This window comes from Musca autumnalis, unplaced genomic scaffold (genome assembly GCF_047663935.1).
Source record: "Musca autumnalis isolate F117 unplaced genomic scaffold, ASM4766393v1 scaffold_5, whole genome shotgun sequence".
Taxonomy (NCBI): Eukaryota; Metazoa; Arthropoda; class Insecta; order Diptera; family Muscidae; genus Musca; species Musca autumnalis.
In genome coordinates this window covers 105,695,727-105,721,203 of record NW_027412088.1, presented here as the reverse complement: position 1 = coordinate 105,721,203, position 25,477 = coordinate 105,695,727, and the positions used below count along the sequence as shown (strand labels likewise).

The window sequence follows — 25,477 nt, the reverse complement described above, 5'->3', positions numbered from 1 at the left end:
TTTATTTTTTTCGGGCCGCTAGTTTAATTTTTCATATTACACTGTGCAACACTGGAAATGCAAACAACTTCTAATGGGCATTTTCTGAAAGTACATTTTGAGACTATAAAAACCTTAATTGGGTTTTGTGTTCTTAGATCGGGTTTAGATTTTATGGCCTCATCTAAACCGACCTAAAATGAGCCTTTTTTCCAGTGATCGGACCTTTATCTCCGAAACTAATAAGAATTTTGCTTTGCAGTCTTCAGCAATATTGTAGCCCTAAAGTAGTAGAACTTATGTGTCAACCAGATGAACTAGGAAAAGCTGCATCTAGCGCATCAAACTCGTTAACATATATAAAAGTTTACATAATTTCTGAAATTCTGGTCAGTAACAACTAAACTGTTGGGAGTTGAAACAAGTAACCATTCTAAAAATGTTCCAAATTATGTGACCATCAATTCTTCAGAACATTCTGAAACTCTAAAATGGTTTTTTTACGTTGTTTAAAGGGGTATTTCATAACATACCTTTTACAAAACTTATTTCAAACAATGTTCACACAGGCTGTTTATTCTCATGTTGGGGATTTCAATGAATTATTGAAATATTTACCAAATTGTTGTTGAAAAATTTGCTATAAACAAGGCGATAGAGGCATTTTACAACAATATAATGTTCTGAAGAGTTGTGTATTACATTCCAGAGAATATTTTCCCAAAAGGTAACATTAAGAAGAATTTAACATTTTGGGAGATACGCTGCGAAATATACACAAATTATAGAATTTTTAGATATATTATAAAATTTGAGGCAATAAATGCAATTTTTCGTGTTCACTATTCCTCCAAATATTTTCTTCTTGCTCTTATCTACAAGTTTGCTGCAGATGTCAAAACAAGATTCGTATTGGTTTCAGAGATACAGCCCTGATTTGTTCGATTTTTAACCATGTTTAGATGAGGCCATAAAAGCCGAACCCGATCTAAGAAAACAAAACCCAAATATGGTTTTTGCCTATTGGTCCTCTACTTTCATAAAATTCTGGACAGAAGTTGTTTGCACGCGATTGGCTAAAAAATGTTGCACAGTGTTATTTAACCCTTCTCCTATAAAATGTTTTCGTATCAGATCAAAATATTCTACAAATTTGTTAGCCATAAAATTCTATTACAGGTCTTAGAATACATTAACACTCTATATTAGTCTGGTTTTAACGCAAACGTTTATTTCGGTGGCTAAAAAAGTAATGCTACAAAAAATTGTGATAATCGGCAGGATATTAATATAAGCCTACATTATAGGTCCCAAACTGGCCAGATGTGCTATTGGAGATATATCAAAATCTACCCGATCATAAATCTTTGCGGGATTCGTTTCCTAGCCACTGCAATGAACTGATAAAAATTTCTCATCGATTGGACAATAAATATGGGCTTTAGAGCAATTTCGTAGAAATTCACATTTGGCTCCATACAAATCACTATAGAATCTTGGAAGCCGCAGTACACAGTGGTGCCACTTACATAGGACGGTGCACAGAGGGGAAATTTGTGTTAAAAGTTGATCAATAGCCCTAGAAAGCTCATTTATAGTCGGATTGATATAAAATTTTGCACAAAGCATATCTTCTGTACAAGGATTAATCCTATAGAAAATAATGAAAATCGGTCCAGATTTGGATGCAGCTTCCATATATATTCGCATCTGATATGAGATAAAAAATGCACCAAAATCACTGAAATTTGACACATGCAACCTGGACTAGCCTAAAAAGCATTGAGCCAATTTTCAAAAAAATCGGTACAGATTTTTTTTATTTTATTTTTTTGAAACTTACTTAAATTAAATTTTTGATAATTCATATGAGAAAAGCCGTGCATATTTCTGAATAATGCAAACATATTTGATAGGTGTTGGTTTAGTCTGATAAATAAGGGTCCCGGTTATAAGGCGGAACAAAATTTAGTGTGAGTAAACCTTGCAATTCCATATAAAAATATTTCATATGTCAGTTGAGAAAAATTTTATTTTTTCGGAATGGCGCAAATATGCGCAATTTTTTATGATTGAATCCGATATTTGAGACTAAAGCGCATAAAACATTAGAAGAAACTATGGTCGGGAAACGACGGAAAAATAGACTTTTGATAGACTAAATAGACTATTGAAATTGTAGTAATCTTAAAAATTATTATAAAAAAATTTCATAAAGAGGATATGTATCACCACTATTAAAGAGCAAAGATGTAAAATCAATCTGAAAATTTTAAATGCTAATCTTGTTCGGAGACTGTACAAAAACAATAAATCTTGAAAAATATAAATTTTCGCGAAAATAATGTCATTTTAATGTTCACCTAATTTCTTAGCTTCCGAAAATTTACTTTTTGTTTTCAGTATGGCTGAGTTTAATCGACTGCTGCATTGGATTGGTTAATCTTACAAAGTCGAGGATGGTTATAGCAGACGTAGAAAAGAGTCTGGTTGCCGTTTATCAATATTTTTTTCATAAAAAACTATTTTCATATTTTGAGTTTTGAGCAACTTTATGCCTATGTTTCCCCTCTGTGCGGTGTGACAAAACTACTTCTTAATAATATATCAAAGTGAAATTTTTATCAATGGGTCCTAGTGACTTAAAACACCCAAACAAAAATATTACAGTCCTAGGTCCAAGTTTTCTGGAGGTTCCCATTTAACGAATCATCATGAATTGACGTATTTTACTGTTGCCAACACATTGTTCATTAGTTCTTATTGCATACTAAAGCTCCCCGCGAAAAATTGTCAGTACTGGTCCATAATTTGGTATACTACCTATATGATATATATCTCGATTTATTTCGACAGTTGCTAACCAAATATTCAAACCGAATAGGTTTTAATAATGAACTCAGAGTTCAGAACACCACCTTATAAAGAAATGTGACTTTTGACCACAGTCTCCATATAGGGTTACCATCCATTTTTCGGCACTTTAAAAGATGTAATCAACTTTTTCTGCAGAGTTACATGTAATAATGTATTTTTAGGGTGCCACCGTGGTCCAATGTTATGCACACCCGCCTTGAATGCAGAAGGTCGTGGGTTCGATTCCACCTCAGTAATGTTGGCAGCCATGTAAATATTCTCTACAAGTGGCGTCTCGCCGTTCGGACATAAACTGTTTTTTTATTTCTCAGTGCGGGGAAAATCTCCAACATTAGGGTTTCCCAAAAAATTATTTAAATACCCCCAAAACTTACTCTGTTTCTGTCAAGTTTTCTGTGCGGCTCCAAGTCACCATGATAACACTGTGCGACACAAAAAAATTCACCTCATTCTGACACCGCAGCGTGATAGAATACGAAAAATAAGAAGACACATGTCTCGGCGTTTTTCCCTGTTACTTCGAATTTCGCGGTTATCGGCCCCCAAAGACCTGAGGCCGTGATGTCAAAAACGGACCATTTTGTCAGGCTCATATCTTCTAAACAGATAAGAATTTTGGTTTACTAGTGGAGGCAAAGTTGTAGCTCTCATCATAAAGAATAATAATTGTGAAGACATAAAATCCATTCAACCTTATCTTCAAGGTCAAAATCGTTATGGTCAAGTTTCCGTTATAATTTTTTCTCAGATTATGGCCTACAGATATCAAACCGATCAAAATTGAATCAAACAACCAACTACAAAAATGTACCTTAGATCTCAATAAACAACATACGAACCATGTAGAAATGATTCTTAAAGGTCAAAATAGCAAAACAAATGTAATTTTTATTTTAATTTTTCGGTTTCTGCTACATAGAAATTAAACCATTCAAAATTCAAGAAAACATTCAACCACAATAATGTAGCGAGTATATCAGTATACAACTTTGTGGAACAGCAGAGCCCACTACGAACTGTTCTTAAAAGTCAAAACAGCAAAAAAACTTTAGAAAATATTCGATTTTTATACTTTTTTCTCCGATTCTGGTCCATAGATACCGAACCGTTCAAAATTCAAGAATACAAGCAACTACCAAAATGTACCTAAGATCTCAGTTAACAACTTTCTAGAACATATGAACATTCTAGGAGCGGCGCTTTAATCTCAAAATTCCTTTAGTTTTACCCATTCTTTCCTGGTCAGGTCCGTAAATAACAAACCTTTCAAATTTTCTAGAGGTTGAACAGTTTCTTATTTCCAGACCTGGGCATTAACCATAATATAATTGTTAGTGAATTTTGAACATGAAGGACCGTTCCTAGAATGTTCATATGTTCTAGAAAGTTATTAACTGACATCTTAGGTAAATTTTTGTAGTTCTTTTTATTCTTGTATTTTGCACGGTTCGGTATCTATGGACCAGAATCGGAGAAAAAAGTATAAAAATCGAATATTTTCTATAGTTTTTTGCTATTTTGACCTTTAAGAACAGTCCGTAGTGGGCTCTGATGTTCCACAAAGTTGTATACTTATATATTCGCTACATTATTGTGGTTGAATGTTTTCTTGAATTTTGAATGGTTTCATTTCTATGTAGCAGAAACCGAAAAAAGAAAATAAACATTACATTTGTTTTGCTATTTTGACTTTTAAGAACCATTTCTACAGGGTTCGTATGTTCTAGAAAGTTGTTTACTGAGATCTAAGGTACATTTTTGTAGTTGATTGTTTGATTCAATTTTGATCGGTTTGATATCTGTAGGCCAAAATCTGAGAAAAAATTATAACGGAAACTTGACCATAACGATTTTGACTTTGAAGATAAGGTTGAATGGATTTTATGTCTTCACAATTATTATTCTTTATGATGAGAGCTACAACTTTGCCTCCATGAGTAAACCAAAATTCTTAGCGGTTTAGAAGATATGAGCCTGACAAAATGGTCCTTTTTGACATCAAGGCCTCTGGTTTTTGGGGGCCCATAACCGCGAAATTCGAAGTAACAGGGAAAAACGCCGAGACACGTGTCTTCTTATTTTCCGTCTTCCATTACGCTGCGGTGTCAGAATATGGTTAATTTTCCATGACACAAAAAATTACACACAGTGTAACAGAAATCGCTAATAACACAAAAAACATTATATTGAAGACATTATGTTGACAGGATAATAAATTTACTTATAAATATTCCAAAAAAATATGAATTCAGCACTTAAAAACCTACTTAAACTTTTGGCCATAACTGGCCAAATCGCGAATGTCCGCAAAAGTCTAAACAGGCTTTTTCTCGCTAAGAACCGCAAAAACTGGCAAAAGAAAGATGAGTTTCGAAAAATTTATAATGTTTAGAAGCGATTTGCATCTAAAAATTCTTAAAATTATGACAAGAATTTTTCGATTTTTGTCATTGGGCGCATCCACGGTGCAGTAGCATGTGTTAGCATACTCCAATTGTGGTCAAACTTTGGCTATATTAAAATCTAACAAAACTAAACATATTTCTGGAGCTTCGATAACATGTAGAGTAGGATGGTTTTGAAAAATCAACAACCCTATGATTTTTCAAAACCATCCTACTCTACATGTTATCGAAACTCCAGAAATATGCTAAAATTAAAAACAATTTTAGGGTTAAAGTCGTACCTCATCTGAGTTTATGCAAAATTGTCCTACAAATTGTCCAAAATTTTTTCCACTAAATTTCACTATAAGTCACCAAAGACATAAAATCTCTATTTACAATATATACCAAGTAAATATTGGTATCAATTTTGGAAAAGAAAAGAAACCAAAAAATTTAAATTGGGCAAAGTTTCCACCATTTCTTTTGAAAATAATTGTGTAAAGAATCCTTGGATCCTTGCACTTTAGGTATTTTTTGTGCAAAAATTAACCCTTGTCGGGTCACTAAAGGGGTCTTTAATGGGTTTTTAGGGTTAACTTGGTCTTTTTGTTTTCAAAAAATCGTTAAAAATCTCCTTTACAATGTGATTGTATCAGATCAAAATATACTAAGGAATTTTATTTTTTACCTTATTAAGGTGAAGGTCATTATACCCCCAGCATTTATGCTAAAGAGGGTATGTATATACACTTCATACGGGCAAAATGTGCCTCATCGAAATAATGATTATAGACCCCAAGTATGTTTAGAACAAATGTGTTTCAGACAATTTGGAGTCGATTGAGCAATGTCCGTCCGTCTGTCTGGCTGGCTGGAGTGCACGATAACTCTCGAACGGGTCAACCGATTCGATCCAAAATTTGGCTTTCGTAATAGCAACCGAGTTGATCCATACTTTGCACACCGTGAAATTTCTACTTAGATGAGGTTCCAAAATGGACTCAATCGGTCCAATCCTTCGGGTACCTCCCACACAAAATGTCGGATAAGTTTAGATTAGGACCTGCTCTCGAATCGCTTTGTTTTTTGTTTCAGCAAGTTGTATTCATTGCCCCCCATACGACGGTACAAGTTTTATCAATGGCAAGTCCATACTTCCTGAGAAAATAGCCTGGAAGATGCAAAAAGCCCCTATAACACCGTGTGTAGTGAATCGAGCGCAAGATAACTCTTGAACGGATCTGCCGATTCGGTCCAATATTTGGCCTTCCTAGTATTTTGTCCAAACATATTTTAAATTCGAAGATAAGCCATATCGGTCCACTCCTTCAGGTACCTCTCCCACAAAAGTTCAAAAATGTTCGGAAAAATTGTGCGCACGATAACTCTTGAAGGGAGTGACCGATGTAATCCATACTTTGCACATCCTAATATATCTACCAGATATAGATCAGGTTCGAATATTGACTATATTTGTCTACTCCTTCTGGTACCTCTCACACACAATTGTTTTTTCAGGAGCAAGTCCATATTTCTTAGGAAAACAGCCCGAAAGATGTAAAAAATCCCTATGTCACCATATGTGGCTGTCGGAGTGCACTATAACTCTCGAACTGTTCAACCGATTTGGTCCAACATTTAGTCTTCGTCATATTATATCCAATATTTAAAAAATGTCACTAAAATGCTAGGACGATATCACTTGAATGGGGCACCCAATTTGGGTAAGGGTACCTCCCCCACAAAGGTTCAACATTTGTGTCTTAGTGCAGTTAATGCCTAATCCACATTTTTGTCGGCAAGTTCAAATATCCAAAAAGGGCTACAAAATTCTAAAGAGACCTTAAATACATTCGATCTGTCCGTAGGTGAAAGTTTCACTTCGCTGAGGGTATATATCTGTCGGTAAAGCCGACTGACACTTTTTTACTTGTTTTATAGTGATATTTTAATTAATTCTCTTTCGAGTAGAGCTTTTAAGATCTAAGAAGTGCATTGAAAAATTAGGAGTTCACCGAAGTTCCACACATTCAACCATTATGCTACGTTTTAGGGGTGGTGAAATCCGATCATCAGGTATATTACAATGTTATTTTTAGTGGGTGAGCGAAGCCTAAGCTTGGAAACTTTGGCATAAGTTGGTAGTTTCTTGTCAGATTTATAAAGATTTAATGAAAAATGAATGATAGAAGACAAATGAAACTCGAAATTTCAGAGATTATTAGACGTATTGGTATACATAACATTGGTAATTGTGTGGTTGGTGTTTTGGTAGTAGAAATCCGCAATCGCGTCCGATTTTTTAAAACTTTATAATTTCGGAAAATATTCCTAATTTAGTACGTGGAACTAAAAAAGCCCGTGAACACTGACTTCAGTGCTTGGAATAACTCGATCAAGACCGCGTCTTTGGACAGAAAAGTCTTGATAATTCCAATTTGGATTTAAAGGTCATTTTTTATAAATTACTGAAGGTTTTATGTTTTGGAGAATAATATTAAAACGGGAGGTACTGTTCTACGGTAGCTATATAAGGACGTGGAACTAAACTAATAATTCTGTGTAGAAATATTTTATGCCTCCAAAGGAGATCTAATACCGAATTATAGCCATTTTGGGTTGATTGATGTAACCAAAACCCTTGAACCTGGTAGGTACCCTTCTGCTGAAAACCAGTACTTCCTGGGCCTGTACAGACCATTCTATGCGGACATATCCCAAACGAACGCTCACACTCACATACGAATTGTATAATTCGAATTACAAATAGAATAATTCGAATTACAAATGAATAATTTCGAATTACAGTGGACAATTTTATAGAATTGTTTTTAATGGTGTCAGGTAGATTTTAGTCAACGCACCAATGTGCTATCTTTACACATAACAGATGTCGGCCATAAATAGAAAGGGTCGGTAATAAAATAGTGTATGTTTCTTATCACCCGCAACGCAGTGTGTGCGTGGTGTGCATGATGTATTTATGTACACAGCGTACATTACTAAATGTATTGTCTGTGTGTGTTAGTTTTAAGAGTTGTAAATATTTTGTAGAATAGTAAATAAATTTTGAGTTTCTTTCGAACCATCGAAGAACACACATCACCCGCGTGTTTTCGTTCTTGGGTTTTTTCCTTAGGTTTTCTTGGGCTGCATTGTAGTGATGAGGCTAGGAGTCGCCTCATCATTTGGTGACCCCGACGTGATTGTTATATGTTTAGTAAAAACACGTAATAGATCCGCTATTTAAGTGACGTGGTAGGCTCGCAGTTCCAAAGGAGAACGTTGTGTAGTTTATACGTGTAGTGCAGTGCTGTAGAAAAAAGTGACTGTGTTAGGTTATTAAAAGACGCATACTCGAAGCAAAGAGTATGTTAGGTCAATTTTAATAACAAATAAAAAAAAAATAATAAAGTGACAAAAAATATAGCTCGCGAAAATGAATTTCGAAGAATTCATCCAACATCAAAGGATGTTGGGCGAGTATATAGTGTCCATTGATTTACAAATATACAAAATTGCTCAAACAAGTGTAGCCAAGGAAATTAGGGAAAAGTGTTCCAAAATAGTTAGTTCTTTCGCGGAAGCAAGAACGGACTTTTTAGGTAACGAAAGGGAGCTCCGACGTATGGAAAAAGTACCATACGATCATTGCATATTCGCTGTGGGAGTGCAATATGCCGTTAAAAGCATAGAGGAAAACATGGAAGCTATGGGTTTGTTTGTGCCTATAGAAGTGCCACGTTTACATAATGTAGATTTTATAGCTGAGGTGAACAGCTTAAGTTCATCGGAACAGTGTGGAAAGAAATCCGGACTGCTCCAAACAGGACCGCCAAATATTAGGGAAACAATTAATTTAGTAGATGCTTCTTTTGATTTTTGGGGGGAGATTAGAAAAGCTCTTTTCTCAAGAACAAAAGACTTCGAAAAGAGTTATCAGTCATTATTGTCACATTACGTGCGATATTTGGAGGTAGTAGGGATAGAGGGTGACTACACAAGTCATTACCATTATCTGCAAATTTGTTACCAAATAGTAAGAAGTGGGAACATTTCAAGAGTAGCACCAAAAAAGGTGAACATAAATTATGAGGCACTGTTCTCAGGTAGTTTAGGGCCTACACAGGAAGTTGTTAGGAGCTCGAAAACTGAGAATGAAAACGCGTGCGTGGATGTTTCGCGAAAATTAAAAAGTGAAACAAATCGATTACGTGAAGAAAATGAACAATTTAAGTCCAAATTGGATCAACAAATAAAGGACTGCCGACTTGCTGAAGAAAAGGCTCGCATGTATGAGTCACAGGTCACTGACGTTACCGTCAAATACAATGCTGCTTATGCTGAAAAGGAAAAGGCTGTGGAAAATCTTTGTGAAGTGCAGAAAGAATCGGAGTGTCTACGACAACAATTGGACGAAGCTCGTAAATATTTAAACGCTGAATCTATGATCCGTACGGACTTGCAAACCCGCATTCAGAGTCTACGCGAAGAACTCACGTTTAAGGAGCAAAGTCATTTGCGAGAAATTGATGAAATACATTCTCGCCACCAAGCTGAAATCAGTGCAGTGTTACAACAGTTGCGTGAACAACACGAAGAACAAATGCGCAAACTTGAAATGATGTACCAACAAGAGATTAATAGTCTTCAAGCAGAAGCCAATCATAGCTTGAATAGTCGCATTAATGAGTTGGAAGCTACAAATGCTGCATTGAATACCCGTAATCGTGATTTGGAGGAATTGATCCAACAGGAACGGACATGCCATGCTGCTGAGGTAGTAAATCTGGAAGATGAATTGCGACGTCTACGAAATGGAATGGCACAACAACAACTACAAGAAGAAAGTGCTATGTACGACAAATTACTGTGGAACGAAGAAGATATGAGCCAACCCAGCAGGGAGAAAGATCACATCGAAATTTCCCAAAGTGATCTTGAAGAAATGGTACTGAAGAAAGGTACTAAAGAAGTACATATCGGTGGTTTCCAATTTAAACCTAATGCCAATGACAAAGAGAATGACGTCAATTTCCATCGCTCAGGCACCATTGAGGGTGATATCAACAAATTGAGAGTTAGTGCAACATATGAACCTCCGATCCACATGGTTATGAAGTCACAAGAAATACAAGGTGGCGCTAGCAAAAAGGCATCGATGTTTAATGCCAATGAAGAAGTTACCGGTTATCGCACAACCAGAGCTGACGCTAGCAATGTTTCAGGTTATCCTCTACGAAGAAAATGGATTTACCACGTAATTAAGCAATGGAAAAGAAGTCCCCGTCCGAGCTGGTTGCTGAAGGTGTTGGGTGCCATCACCTAGAATTAAGTTATAATAATTGTTGCATTCATATAATTAGTTTTAGAATATAAGTAATGCCTTCAGCAGTTACAAAATTAAATGTAATTGCAATATTACTAAAAAATTTAGTTTGTAAAAGATAAGATACTAATACATACAATTGTTAAAAGATTAGGATCTTTTCACGGCGGGGAGTATGGACAATTTTATAGAATTGTTTTTAATGGTGTCAGGTAGATTTTAGTCAACGCACCAATGTGCTATCTTTACACATAACAGATGTCGGCCATAAATAGAAAGGGTCGGTAATAAAATAGTGTATGTTTCTTATCACCCGCAACGCAGTGTGTGCGTGGTGTGCATGATGTATTTATGTACACAGCGTACATTACTAAATGTATTGTCTGTGTGTGTTAGTTTTAAGAGTTGTAAATATTTTGTAGAATAGTAAATAAATTTTGAGTTTCTTTCGAACCATCGAAGAACACACATCACCCGCGTGTTTTCGTTCTTGGGTTTTTTCCTTAGGTTTTCTTGGGCTGCATTGTAGTGATGAGGCTAGGAGTCGCCTCATCAACAGTTTAAATGTTTCGAAGTACATCTGAAAAAAGTGTAGATAGATAAATATGTAGATACGTTATAAATGTTTGAACCGAAAACCCAAAAAACGGGCCAGCAACGCAGACCGTGTCAGCTAGTATTTTTATAAACAACTTAAATATTGAGACAAAATATCCAAATGGGGTTACTTTGACATGCTTTTATATCCACTTACTAAACAAGAAACGTATATATTTTGTTATAAATACACGCAGTGGGATCCTATAAACAATATTTTACACTATTTAGTGAAAATTGAAAAATTTTTTTTTTTTAATTTTTGGCCAAGTTTTTCGGGAAAATGGCCACTGTGCATCGGTACTTTTGTAAAATGAAGAACAGAATGTGTCAAAAGTTCGGCCGGTTGAATTTAACGTTTTTTTACACACTGAGTTCAATTATCCAAAAATACTTCACTTTTTGGTGATAGTGTCAAACGAAGAATTGTTCCAAATCAAATTTTATTATGAGTCTCTAAACAAGAGAAATGTGTAGTACAAATTTAACCACCCCGGCTGGTCTTAATTTTGATACATGTATTCCTTAGGGCCAAATTTACGATATTTATTCAGAAATTCGTTATCGTTTCGTTTTTGGTCCCACATTTTAATTACTAAAATTTACCAAGTATCCACGAATTTACATTGATTTTTTTCATTCTGACTTACGTACCGGAATTTCATAAAACCCAGTCTTATCTTGCACCATAGCAGCAACAGTAACCTACTGGTTAAATCAGCAATCCCACGGCAGCGGGTTCTTTCGTACCGGATTGACCCGGAACAACACAAAACCAATGTTCCGACCAGCGGCTGGGAGCAGCATATCCCGGAATGCCTGCTCCGAATTCTATTGGTCCGAGCCGGGACGGAGGAAAACCCAGGACCAATATATCTGTGCTCAGTTTGTCACATCCGCATCTTCACCCACATCCAACCTTCGGTGAGAGGCAATAGATGTCAGGAGTGGGTGCATCTAAGGGGTTGCTCTGGACTCGTCCACGTGCGTGAACACAGTCCCCAGTGAGTCGTCGTCGGATTACGAGACTACCTCGTCGTCTGATTACGAAACTCCCCCGCAGTCCCCTCGACGTCAACCGCACACGCAGCCTTTAACACCAGCCATTGTTGTCCCAATCCCCGAAAATGCAGCCTTTTTGCAATTGAATTGCAATGGACTCCGAGGTAAGATCGAGGAGATAGTAGATTTTATGAGGAAACCAAGCTGAACAACAACCACAGCTTAGAGGAAAGATCGCACCAGAAGTGGAGGTGGGGGATTGGCTTTCGTATTGCACCAGTCTGTCCAATACAGACCTATCTCGCTTGAGCCTGTCTCTAATGCCTGCCGAGATAGAGTTGCTGAATGTATACATCGCGCCGAGAAATAGCTGTATCCCTGATTATAGGCCTGACATTAGCCCGCTCTTGCAAGGTCATAATCGTCTGGTCCTGGGGGATTTTAAAACGCATCATGAGATGTGGCATTCGGCCCTCGGAAACGACCAGAGAGGTACAGCGCTGGCTGAGCAGATTGATAGCTCTACGTTTTGCACGGTCAATGAGGACGCCCCTACCAGAATTAGAGGAGAGTGTCACAGTTCGCCTGACATAACCATCGTGTCACCTGGTCTGACAAATGACGTTACCTGGCAACCCGTCATTTCCCTTGGATCAGACCATCTCCCCATAATTGTCTCTATTAGCAGACCACCCGACTTCATCACCTCTGAACGCCGCACGTTCGTCAATCATAAAAACGCTGATTGGCCGAGTTTCAGAGAGTTCACCAATCACCGCTTCAGAGAATTGCCCAATCCTTCTGATGTTCGAGTAGCGGAAAGGACGTTCCGGGACATCATCACAGCTGCAGCCGCTCGCCATATCCCTACTGGTCGAATACCCGAAGTAAGACCAAATTTCCCAGCAGAGGCGACGGGATTAGCAAAAAAGCGTGATGAGCTTCGTCGTATCAACCCCAATGTCCCCAGAGTCAGGGAGCTGACACTGGAAGTTAACAGGTTGGTCGGCGAGCATAAGCGGAACAAATGTTGCCGATCATCAGCATGGATTCCGTAAGCAGCACAGCACGACAACAGCGCTGCACGCCATTACCACATATATCTGTAAAGGACTCAACCAGAGACGGCCGTGCGATAGAACAGTGATGGTGGCGCTGGACTTATCAAAAGCCTTTGATACAGTCAGGCACTCCACGCTGTTTGAGGACATTGATCAGAGCATCAACTATATGTGTGGACGCCAGTCGTACGTGGAATTCAGGAATAAGAAATCCAAACCCCGTAGAGTGAAACAGGGAGTTCCCCAAGGTGGGGTGATATCTCCGGAACTGTTTAACCTCTACCTCTCCTGTATTCCACCCTCTCCAGACGGCATTGAGATCGTGACGTATGCGGATGATTGCACGATCCTGGCGTCGGGTACCTATCCTGATGACATCTGTGAGAGACTGAACAACTATTTAACCGATCTTACCACCTTTTTCTATTCGAGGAATATGCAGATATCCCCCAGAAAATCTACAGCCACTCTGTTCACCACATGGACAGCGCAGTTTGGACGTGAGTTGAATGTCGTGGTCGACGGTAGCAGAATTCCGACCACAAACTGCCCTAAAATTTTAGGGGTCACATTCGACACTACATTCACGTCGTGCGCACACGCCACAGATATCTGCGGCAAGTTGAAAAGTAGGAACAAGGTCCTCAAGTCCCTGGCCGACAGCACTTGTGGGGCAGATAAAGAAACCTTGTTGGCCACGTATAACGCGATAGGTCGGTCTGTGGTAAGCTATGCGGCTCCAGTCTGGTCCCCGAGTTTGTGTGATTCGAACTGGAAAAAGATTCAAACTTGCCAGAATGCCGCCCTGAGAACAGCGACAGGGTGCCTCCTCAAATATTCAGTGGACCATCTACATGAGGAGGCAAAAATTCTTCCTGTAAAGCAACACAATGAAATGCTTTCGTTGCAGTACCTGCTTGGATGTTATCGTGTGAGCCATCCCAATCACCATCTTGTGGGTAGGCCCGGCCAATTCAGGGAGATCAGGAAGGATATCCATGCTCTAGAGGGAGAGGTCCAACGATACAGGAGAGAACCCCTAGATCAACAAGCATATCAAGCAGGATTGAATAGCATTCACACGGACGCAGTTGCCAAGGCCTTAAGCAATTATAGTGTGAATAAAGTACTCGGAGTACATCCTCCATCTATCGCAGCTGATGAGCGTCAGCTGCCACGACAAACCAGAGTAGTTTTGGCTCAACTACGCTCGGGATATTGCAGTCGCCTAAATTCGTATTGGTCGGAAATCGATCGCGCCGTGCAAGACATATGCCCAGTATGCGGCATGGGCCCGCACGACACACAACACCTTTTTAACTGCCCCGCCAAACCTACCCATCTAACTCCAGTGGATCTGTGGCTACATCCCACCGAAGCAGCCACTTTTCTGGAACTACAGATAGACCCAGAGCCAGATTGAACAGAGGAACGAACATATAAACATAACAAAAACACTGTTACAACAACAAAAACAACTGGTTAAATTTCAAGCTCCCCAAGCGATTTGCTTGGGCATTGACGATGAGTCAATCATTCCCAACTCTTTTATATATAGATACATTTGTATTATGTTATTAATATATAATTATTATAATTTACCCAGTATATTTTTTCGCAAAGTTTTCGCTGGGTTGGCTTTCACGAATCTTTACCTTTAGGTATGGCCTTAAGTGGCGTCAGGTCTATTTGCAGAACATTTTCTACATTGCCTTGTTGTAGTTTTTTTAATACTGACTTACGTACCGGGATAGCCCCGGCGGCTATAAAATCTGACATCCTTTTAAGTTTTACAGAATCGCCACGGAATCGTAAAGTGTGTTGTTCATCGTTCGATTGTGTGTATTTGTCCATATAATCACACTTATTGTGATACAACCAGCCCAACCACATACACACAGCCAGACACAGGTACAGGTACACCAATACTAACATAAATCATTGAACAGCTTAAAAGAGAGACTCTTAAGAATTGCAATTTACGATAATGAACCATCATTTTGTTGTTGTTGGTGTCGCTACTAAAATATTTTGAGTTTACCTTTCAGTGGACCAAGCTTTCGTTTTATTTGGTCCTTCAATATATTACCCCAAGCCAGTAGTCTCTCGGTCGTCCATTATGCCAAGCCTTTATATATACCATACCCATAGTCTATGAAAATTGCTGAGATTTCCTTTGAGCGAATATTTTGTTTGTATGGCAGGTTGGTTGTATCGTGTGTTTCTGTTTTTGTTTATTCCCCTGTTTGCCGGTGTCCTGCCATTGAGTCAAGTGCTTTCAGGTTAACTCTGTGTTTAATTAAAACTAAAAGGGTAGCTGCCATAGAAATAGCTAACAAAAAATTGCATTACCGGAACGGGTTGGGATAAAACGACAACAGCACTTTATTATATTGATATGCCGAATGATGTAGGGATTGGAGAAAAAGAAAAAACGAGAGCTGTTATTTAGCAATTACTAGGGTCGACATGACCAGTACTGGTGTTGTGTTATGCGTTCATAATTTACATTGCGTTCTAATTAATAATTGTTTCATAGAGTGTAAAATTATGCCTTAATAGATCCAATTTGTGTATTTTTAGACACTTCAATATTCGCAAGAGCAAAACTGATTTACAGTTATGGCATTTCTGTGTTTTGAATACTCTGTGATGTGAAATTTAAATGTTTCTCGCAACTGAACTACACCATTTTCAACTGTAATTCAGAAAATAGCAGTTGTAATTCAGAAATTCCATTTGAAATTCAGATATTTTATTTGCAATTCAGAATTTCCATTTGAAATTCAGATATTTTATTTGTAATTCAGATATTCTATTTAAAGTTCAGATATTTTATTTGTGATTCAGCCCTCCTATTCAGTAACTTTTTAACAACTTTACTCATTGTTTATTTTACAACATTTTCATTTGTTTGTTTTGTAGTAGTTACAAAAAAAAAAAGAATTTTTAACAACCCAGCAAAATGTTCGATGCCAACGATGCCATTCAATCATGGGTGCAAGTGTTCTGGCGTGTCATCTTTTTAGCATCTTCATCGATGAATTTTATATGAGCGTGGACCCCAAAAGATACTATTCATTTTTGGATCCAAAGCATGTCATTTACACCAATGCTTTGACATATCATTTTCACCAATGCTTCGGAATTTCATTTCCACCAATGCTTTGATATGTAATTTTCACCAACCCTTTGCAATGACATTATCATTACGACGTGAGTTTTAACAACGTTGGTTGTGATTTCGAGTCTTCGACAGCATCAAGCCCATTGTAAATAATTAATCTTATATATTTAGAAAAATGTGTATAAATAAAAACAAAAAATTCATCTTTTTTGGATCGATGGAATGGGTTCAAATGTTGATGAAAAGATCGGATCTTTCACGATTTCCTTTGCATTTGTTCAAATGCTAATGAAAAGATCGGATCTGTCACGATTTCGTTTGAACCAATGCAAAAGATGTCATGAAATCACGTCATCGCATGGAACCCATTCCTTCAAATTTTGCTGGGAACTTCTCAATCGATAAAAGTTATAGAATAGGCATACAGATATTCCATTTGATATTCAGAAATTACATTTGATATTCAGAATATTTCATTTGAAATTCAGGACCCTTCAATTATTTTTTCAGAAAATAATAAATTTATGAAATATAATTTAAATATGATCTGGTTTATTTACATCAACAGAGAGACTTGTTAGCGTTATAAAGTAATTCTGACATGACATGTGACATGACATGTTTCGACATTGGTAAATTCTCCTCAGACATATCGGATGTGGAGCGGCTTCGATGTCCTCGAACTTTTCTTCTTTCAAATGCATTTTGTTTTGTTTTTTTACATTTTTACAACGACGACGATTCGAACCCACACACCCACCACTATGTGGCAGCGCTAAGCGTTTGTCATGAAAGCACAACTAAATGGGAAAATCCCCATTGTGGTTGTAAAAAACAAAACAAAATGCATTTGAAAGAAGAAACGTTCGAGGACATCGAAGCCGCTCCACATCCGATATGTCTGAGGAGAATTTACCAAAGTCAAAACATGTCATGTCACATACTGGTGGGTGTGTGGGTTCGAATCGTCGTCGGCTTTCCTTTTTCACTTGCATTATTCATTGATCATCAAGCTAGATTCCAACGAGAAATTAATTAAAAAAAATATCTGAAATTGAAATGGAATTTCTGAATTACAAAATTTGAAATGTATGACTGAATTCGGTCTTAAAATAAATGTGCCAAATTACATCGAAATCGGTTCAGATTTGGATATAGCTCCCATATATATTTTCGGCCGATTTGACGTATTTGCTGCACCAAAGACGCTATATACGTCAAATTTTGATGAAATTTGAAATGTATGACTAAATTCGGTCTAAAAATAAATGTGCCAAATGACATCGAAATCGGTTCAGATTTGGATATAGCTCCATATATATTTTCGGCCGATTTGACGTATTTACTGCACCAAACACGCTATATACGTCCGATTTTGTTGAAATTTGGTATGTGTTTGGACATAGCTCCCATATATATTTTCGGCCGATTTGACGTATTTTCTGCACCAAAGACGCTATATACGTCCGATTTTGTTGAAATTTGGTATGTGTTTGGACATAGCTCCCATATATATTTTCGGCCGATTTGACGTATTTTCTGCACCAAAGACGCTATATACGTCAAATTTTGATGAAATTTGAAATGTATGACTAAATTCGGTCTAAAAATAAATGTGCCAAATTACATCGAAATCGGTTCAAATTTGGATATAGCTCCATGTATATTTTCGACCGATTTGACGTATTTGCTGCACCAAATACGCTATACGTCGATTTTGATAAAATTTGAAATGTATGACTGAATTCGGTCGTAAAATAAATGTGCCAAATTACATCGAAATCAGTTCAGATTTGGATATAGCTCCCATATATATTTTTGGCCGATTTTATGTATTTGCTGCACCAAATACGCTATATACGTCCGATTTTGTTGAAATTTGGTATGTGTTGGCGTGATACCACTGACCGTCGATAGCTCAGGGATGAAAAGAGAAGAAATAAAAAGACAAACACGAGTGTATCAGTTTCAAATATTTTCAATGTTTATTGGTGGTATAGGGTTTCTGCGAACGAGAAACATTACCTTTTGTATGACTCGACAACGAAATGATTGCAATATGAGTGTGACTCCTTCGAAAGTTAAATAGCAAGTGTCGTTGCAGGTGGGCAGAATAACGTTCACAAGGCCGTGACATCAATTACGACCGCAGCATTGGAAAGCGCCCCTCTGCATCCGAACTAAGCGAATACGGCTTCCAGGAGAGTGAGTAGAAAAGAGCAAGCTCTCTTCTACAATCCCAACTAGGCGAATACGGCTCCAGGAAGAAGTGCAGAGAAGATATCCCCATAGGGCTCATAAGAGCGGCCAATTAGCGTGTGTAATGGGAATGCTCGGAAGGGGAAACAAAGTATCGAACATATACATTGGCGTCAGGGACGTACGCAGGATTTCATTTCGGGGGGGGCCCAACTTCACCAAAAATCATGAAAATTAAAAATGTTATGTATTGTTACGTAAAGCTATTTTAATGGGTTTTTATGATTTTATGTATGAGGGGCACTAAAAACCTTCTGGCCTAGGCAACACGCAGTGTCGCCACACGTCATTTGACATAAGCATACTCAGGACAGTTTGACATACGACCATGTGTTTTGTTGTTGAGGCTATTAGCGTAATTTTTAAAAATTTGGATTTTGGAAATCCTTTTGGTGGAAGAACTTCCATGCAAAAAGTGTGAATATGTGGAATATATATGGTAAATTTCAAATTTCCTTTACAATTCAATCGAAAAAAAATTAAATAATTTTTTTACAAGCACACTTACGATTTTTGGTATATGGGTTAAGAAAAAAATCGTGGTTTCAAATCTGTTCGCGTTCACAAAATTGGATGCTGCGCCCAAAAGTTATGGGGGGTTTTATTCCCTTATAAAGAAAAAATATTTAAAAATTCCCTTTGTGTTGTAATACCAAAATGTATATATAAATCGGTACCAACATTTAATATCTATCCGTAGAAGCCTAAATGTTTGCTAAATTTATTTTCATTTTCGCGGAAAATCAAAATATAATGAAGGAATCTTGGAGTAAATTTTATTTATTCTAACTCAGAGTCCATAAAAATCTCTAAAAAATAAATTAAAAATACGTACAGAATCTAGACAATGTCCAGAAAAATGTGAGACCAAAATTTTATAGATTAGGATCTTAAATTGCATATTGCAGCTACAACAAAAGACAAAAGTTTATTTATTTGAGCTCAGGTCCGAATTTTCCCTGGTTTGACCAGAAATCAAGAAAAAACACAAAAAAACTTGCTAACTTCAACACATTTATACCCATTTTTTTATATTACCACCAACACAGCTTCCACGTAATTTATTTATTATGGTCTATATTATGAGACCCCTGCTAAAACACTTCAATTAATATAAATATATTCATATTATATCAAATATATTGACACTTCGCGACTTATTAAATGGTGAACCTCAACTTCAACGATTGTAAAACATTTTTGAATATTACCATATACATATATACAGTGTTTGGAGGATATAAACAGTTCGACCCGAACATAACGCCGTTTATTCTTTAAAGTACATATGGTAAATTTCAAATTTCTTTTGCAATTCCATTGTAAAGAACAAATATTTAAAAATTCAATTTTTGCTGTAATAAGAAAATGTTTATATAAAGCGTTAACAGCATTTAATATCTATACGTTGATGCCTAAATATTTACTAAATTTATTTCTATTTTCGCGGAGAATCAAGAAATACTGAAAAAATCTTGGAGTAAATTTAATTTATTCTAATTTAGAGTCCAAATAAAACTCGAAAAAATAAATTAAAAATACGTACAGATTCTAGACAACGCGTAGAAAAATATGAGACCAAAATTTTAACGATAGGATTTATAACTGCCTATTACAGCAACAACAAAAGACGAAAACTTATTGTTGGAATATTATTTCAAAAATATTTTTTTTTGTTTAATACGAAAAATAGAAAAAACATTTTTGGGAGTTATTCTACTATTTCGCTATATTTCGATGCAAGGACTGACGGATTTCGCTGAAGCTTCTTCAGGGAAAATGCGATGACAAACCCGAAAGTGTATTTGCTTACTTTGATAAACAATAGGATAATGAAATAGAAAGTAATATGGAAATTACAACCAAAGAAAAAACATAAAAGTTAAAAAACGTATAATTCGCGAATTCGTTAAAATTAATTAAGGCGCATGCGCTTTTTAGATACCGCGAGTGTATCTCTATTGTTGCGATTTACCACTTTTCATTCAGCGGCAAAAGTGTGCCGTCAGCTGCATCTTACTGTTCAAAAAACCTTAATGTTGGTAAAAATTGCGCGATGTTTATAAGATTATAAGGCGCATCCGATTTCAGTGACCGCCTATAAAAAATGCGTCATTATAACAAATTTTAAACAAATTCGTCAAGAACCGCGGATGTGCTACCAAATTCTATTTTATACAAAATACGAATATTACTCCAGAATCTCGGTAATTTATGCCACACGGTTTTGGAAAATAATATAATCGCGTATAAAGGATTACATTTATGTAAAAATAACCAAAGAAAATCGAGGTTCAATGCGCGGAATCATCAAAATATAATTTTGCAGAATTTCCTACTTTCAAGGTATCTATAACCGCCGTTTCAGGGGATGGATCTGGCGCGTAAAAAAACTAAAATCACGCGGGGTTCAAGGGTACCTGTGTCATAGTTGTAAATTTTGTAGCCAAAAAATAGGTTTTTAAAGAAAATTTACGCACCAAAATTTCGACTTTGGGATCCTATTACTAGGGAACTGTATGAAGCATACTCATGAGATATACATCAAACGACGTGAAATCACGAGTTCTACAATCCAGTAAATAGTTTGGGTATTTATCTGGTTGCGCCCTCCAATTATAAGAAAAATTCAAAAAACCCATATTTCAAAACTTCAAAATGTCAGCATCGATTTTAGGGGGATGCAGTATATATATCGAAAAGTCATACATTAGAACCTTGTTGCACAAGGGGTATTCTTCAATTCTTTCTTTGATCTTAGGTCTGAATTTTCCGTGGTTTGACCAGAAATCAAGAAAGAACACAAAAAAATTGTAAACTTCAACACATTTTTACCCATTTTTTTACCACCAACACAGCTTCCACATAAATTATTTGTTATGGTTCATTTTATGCGACCCCAGCTAAAACTCTTCAATTAATATAAATATATTCATATTGTATAAAATATATTGACAGTTCGCGACTTATTAAATGGTGAACCTCAACTTCAACGATTGTACAACATTTTTGAATATTACCATATATAACACACTAATTTCAGTGCCATTAAAAACGTTTTGTATCATTGAAGGAAAATAACATTCTTTAAGTGCATAAAAACACCAAAGCTTTACTATTTTACCAGAAGTGATAGAGTCAATGAAATCCAACTAAACATTCAGAAAGTTACATTAAAAAAATTATCAGGAGCTGGGCGATGCAATCTACGACTCATTGACTCCGAACCCAACTCGTAGTACTGTTTGAAACTTTGCAAAAACATTTTAGCTAAATCCTGAAAAAATACGTTGAGTTGAGACTTTTACGAGTATATATAGGCAGATCGAATACGGGATACATAGCCAATTTTTGTTCTGTAAATTGTATACCCAGGAAGTTTCAGAATTTCGTCTCCTTTCTTGGACGTATAAACTTTCCGACAATAACTTCGAAATATTTGGGGTGTACAACTCGATTGTTGGCGTTCTGATCAAAAATGTGACTTCGATGAAAGCGCAAATGTTTTGAATTTTTGTACAGACGATACCTGAAAGAATCGACTGATATCGTCCATTTTGGAAGTGGGCATAATTTTAATTTGGTCGGCGTAAGATTTACAGCTTTTGGACCAATACTGATATAACCATTGACTCACCCACAAATAATACAATATCGCTGTAAACAAGCCCTCAAGTGAATCGATCCATATCCGAAAGTACTCTATGTCTCGAAAAAATCGAATTGGACTTTGCTCGCGATTTTAGGGAAATATTTTGAAGTCTGGCTGGGGAAGTGTCCAAAGGAAGTTTGAACAAAATATTGCGAGATCCAAATTTTGGACAAAATCTTTTGATCTGTTCGAGAGTTATAATGCGCTCGAGGCATACAGACTGACGGACGGACGGACGAACTGGGATAAATCGACTCCAAATTGTAACGCGGGTTACATTTTTATCATTAGCCTAACAGCTGAGGGTACAATATCAAGGTGCTCTTGAACCAACGTTAAACCGGGATGTTCTTGCGGATTCTGAAAAAGCAATATTCATAGAAGAGAAAAATCCAAAAAAAATCGCTGGAGGGATTTTTAAATAAATCGCGGTCAAAGTTCACATTTTTAGGTTTTCGCGACTTTGGTTGGAAACTGCAAGTCCTATCGAAATGGGGCTAAGGAAAGTGGTGTAGCTTTGAAAATTGGCTCCTCGGTTGTACCATTTTTAAGATATATAAGTTTAAGTTGGGAAATTGCTGTCATGACATTGTTTTATAAGGAGACGATACAGTCAGTGAATTGTCCCAACTTGAATTTCTATATCTCAAAAATAGTAAAACGTTGGAAAATATCATAAAAGAACAAGAATTTTCACTGCTACAACATTTTCTTTATTTCCATTTGGATAGGGCTTGTGGTTTTCCAGCAAAATTGTCAAAACCTGAAAACCCTAAAAATGTGTTTTTTTATTTTTTCATCTATAAACCCAGGTGTAAGCTTCATTCGTTTAAAGTTGATTCAAGAGCACCGTTATATACAATACAAATAACAGCAGATTTTAATACAATACAAAATAACCAAAGTTTGAGCATTAATTTCGTTTTTTGTTACTGATAGGAAAAAATTCAGATGGGCATGCTATTTATAGCAGATATCATCACTTTATGATGCACAACAATAAATTTTTCTCCATTATTTTCTCCCTCTATTTAGCAATAAGTTAATATAAAATAGGAATAAAAAATTTTGATACAGGTAGTATATCAATTTGCTAATTGGTTTTCGAGATATACTCCACGGAAACCCCTTGATATGTCGTACATATTGTCCAATAGGCACTTCATTTTATGTACTTAAAATCCGCACAATAATGAATTTGTAAACTTTTGAATACAAATTCCAAAACACAGGGAGAAATTCAGTTTTACTGGAAGTTTCTTTCAAAGAGCGTATTCAAACGAAAAAATTCAATATTTCTTCAGACAACTTGTTGATAAAGTAAATTTTCAGTACAGAACGTTCAGAACAATATCAGATTTCATTTGAAATTTCAAATACAAAAATTATTTTAGAGAAAAAAATCGTAATAATTTGTTAAAGTAGCTCAAAAAATTTTGTCGGACCAAACCATTTCGGGGGGGGCCCGGATTTATATATATCTGCCATAAATATTTTCCACATTTTTATATAGCCCCCATATAACAGTTCCCCTTTTTAAAGGTTTTCTAAAGTTTCTGGCCCATTTTAGAACCAAATTGGCTGAAAATTGACATTTTGGGATCTTAGTGAGTAAGGAGCATCCCTGCAAAAGTCTTAATGTAGGTCCACGTTTTGATATAGCCCCGATATAACACTACATTCGCTTTGAACACACTGTGCGATGTACAGCTACGTCAATGGTCACCCAACTTAGCCAAATCTCCTCTCGTCCTCTTTAAAAATATCAAAGCAATGACAAAGGACCACTCCATGGTCCTACAAGAACAAATTTTCAATTATAGACACATGAAATGCCAAAATAAATTAAAATACCCACCATTTGTACCACTGCATCCTTTTATTGAAACAGGATAAAACTTGATTTCACCATATTTCAGTTTCTTTTTAACTCAGTTGTGTTGTTGGCACTTTCAAACCTCCGTTAAAATTATTATGCCACAACATAATATTAACCCAAAAAAATGTTTACAAAAAATCCGTTTAACTTTTGCAAACCATTTCAATCAATTTAAAAAAGAAAACACAACAAAAATCATAATGTAAACACTTTTTAATGAACAGAAAACGGGAGTGAATAATTTCATATTTTTCTTCTCAAGAGTTTTGACACTTTTTTTGCCAAGTCCAATTAACGACAGGAAAACCAAAAAATATTTATAAACATTGCCAGAAAAGTGGTCATTATGCCCATTTGTTTATTTTCATAGGGCTAACACCTTGGCCCAAAACATTCACAAGTACCATCGACCATGAATGCCATAATTAAAACAACCACGTGCCTACTTGCCTGCCTGTTGAATTTTTGGCATCATTAAAGTTGCTTTGTAAGCAAACATTCCCAAGCCCTGCCTGCACATTCACATCAATAGCCAGCAAATGCTTGAGGGGGGGAATGTGAATGCGAATGTGAGACCGAACGAACGACCCACCGAGCGACTTATTTGTGAAAATGCGTAATGAGTTCACAATTGATTGACGCTAACATTATTAATACAAATTATACGATTTTAATCTGCAATAAGCCTAAACAATTTTCATTTCTTTTGAAATTAACATTTAATGGGATCAACGACGAGAATGGAATGCAAATTGGAAATGGCAAAAAGCAAAACATTTGCTGATTTTGCAAAAAAAAACATAAAGGGCAATGTGTCAACGTCAATTGCCATTCATGCCATCGACAAATGCTTACACAATTTAACAAGATTTTCCATTTGAACCTATGGAACCTAGTCAAATCGAGTGTAGAAGTCAGTCTAGGAACACATATACATAAATACGTCAATTTTCGCCGAACCGAACATCCAGTACTATGTGGCAAATGTAAAACTTAAAAATATAGCTTAAGACCTAGTAGTCAGAGCTTCCCCCGCCCATTATATTTGTAATTTATATATATTCTGTTCCAGAACCTGCAAGAAGCTACAATTTTTTAGTATTTTTTTCGATAACATAAAGGAAAAAATGTTATCGTAGTAAAAATAGTAGATTCTTGCAGGTTCTGGAACAGAGCAATAATTGTAAGTAAACAAGGTGCGCCTTAACTAATTTTAAATGGGAAGTTTTTGCAGATTCTAAAACTACAATGCTCATAGATGAGAAATATCAAGAAATAAAAAAATGGCCGGAGGGATTTTCAAATAAATCGCGATTTAATTTCACATT

At 36.3% G+C, this 25,477-nt stretch overlaps 2 protein-coding genes across 3 annotated transcripts in view; both read left to right on the top strand.

Annotated features, from left to right (window-relative positions):
* The window catches only part of 5-HT1A (5-hydroxytryptamine (serotonin) receptor 1A), an 891,027-nt gene that overhangs the window by 319,347 nt on the left and 546,203 nt on the right, over positions 1-25,477 (top strand). The window lies entirely within an intron of this gene.
* The window catches only part of LOC141386721 (lamin-C-like), a 40,725-nt gene continuing 24,782 nt past the window's right edge, over positions 9,535-25,477 (top strand). The window contains exon 1 of the mRNA XM_073955642.1: positions 9,535-10,503. Within this exon, the coding sequence (XP_073811743.1) occupies positions 9,535-10,503 (969 nt within the window). The remainder of the gene's footprint in view (positions 10,504-25,477) is intronic.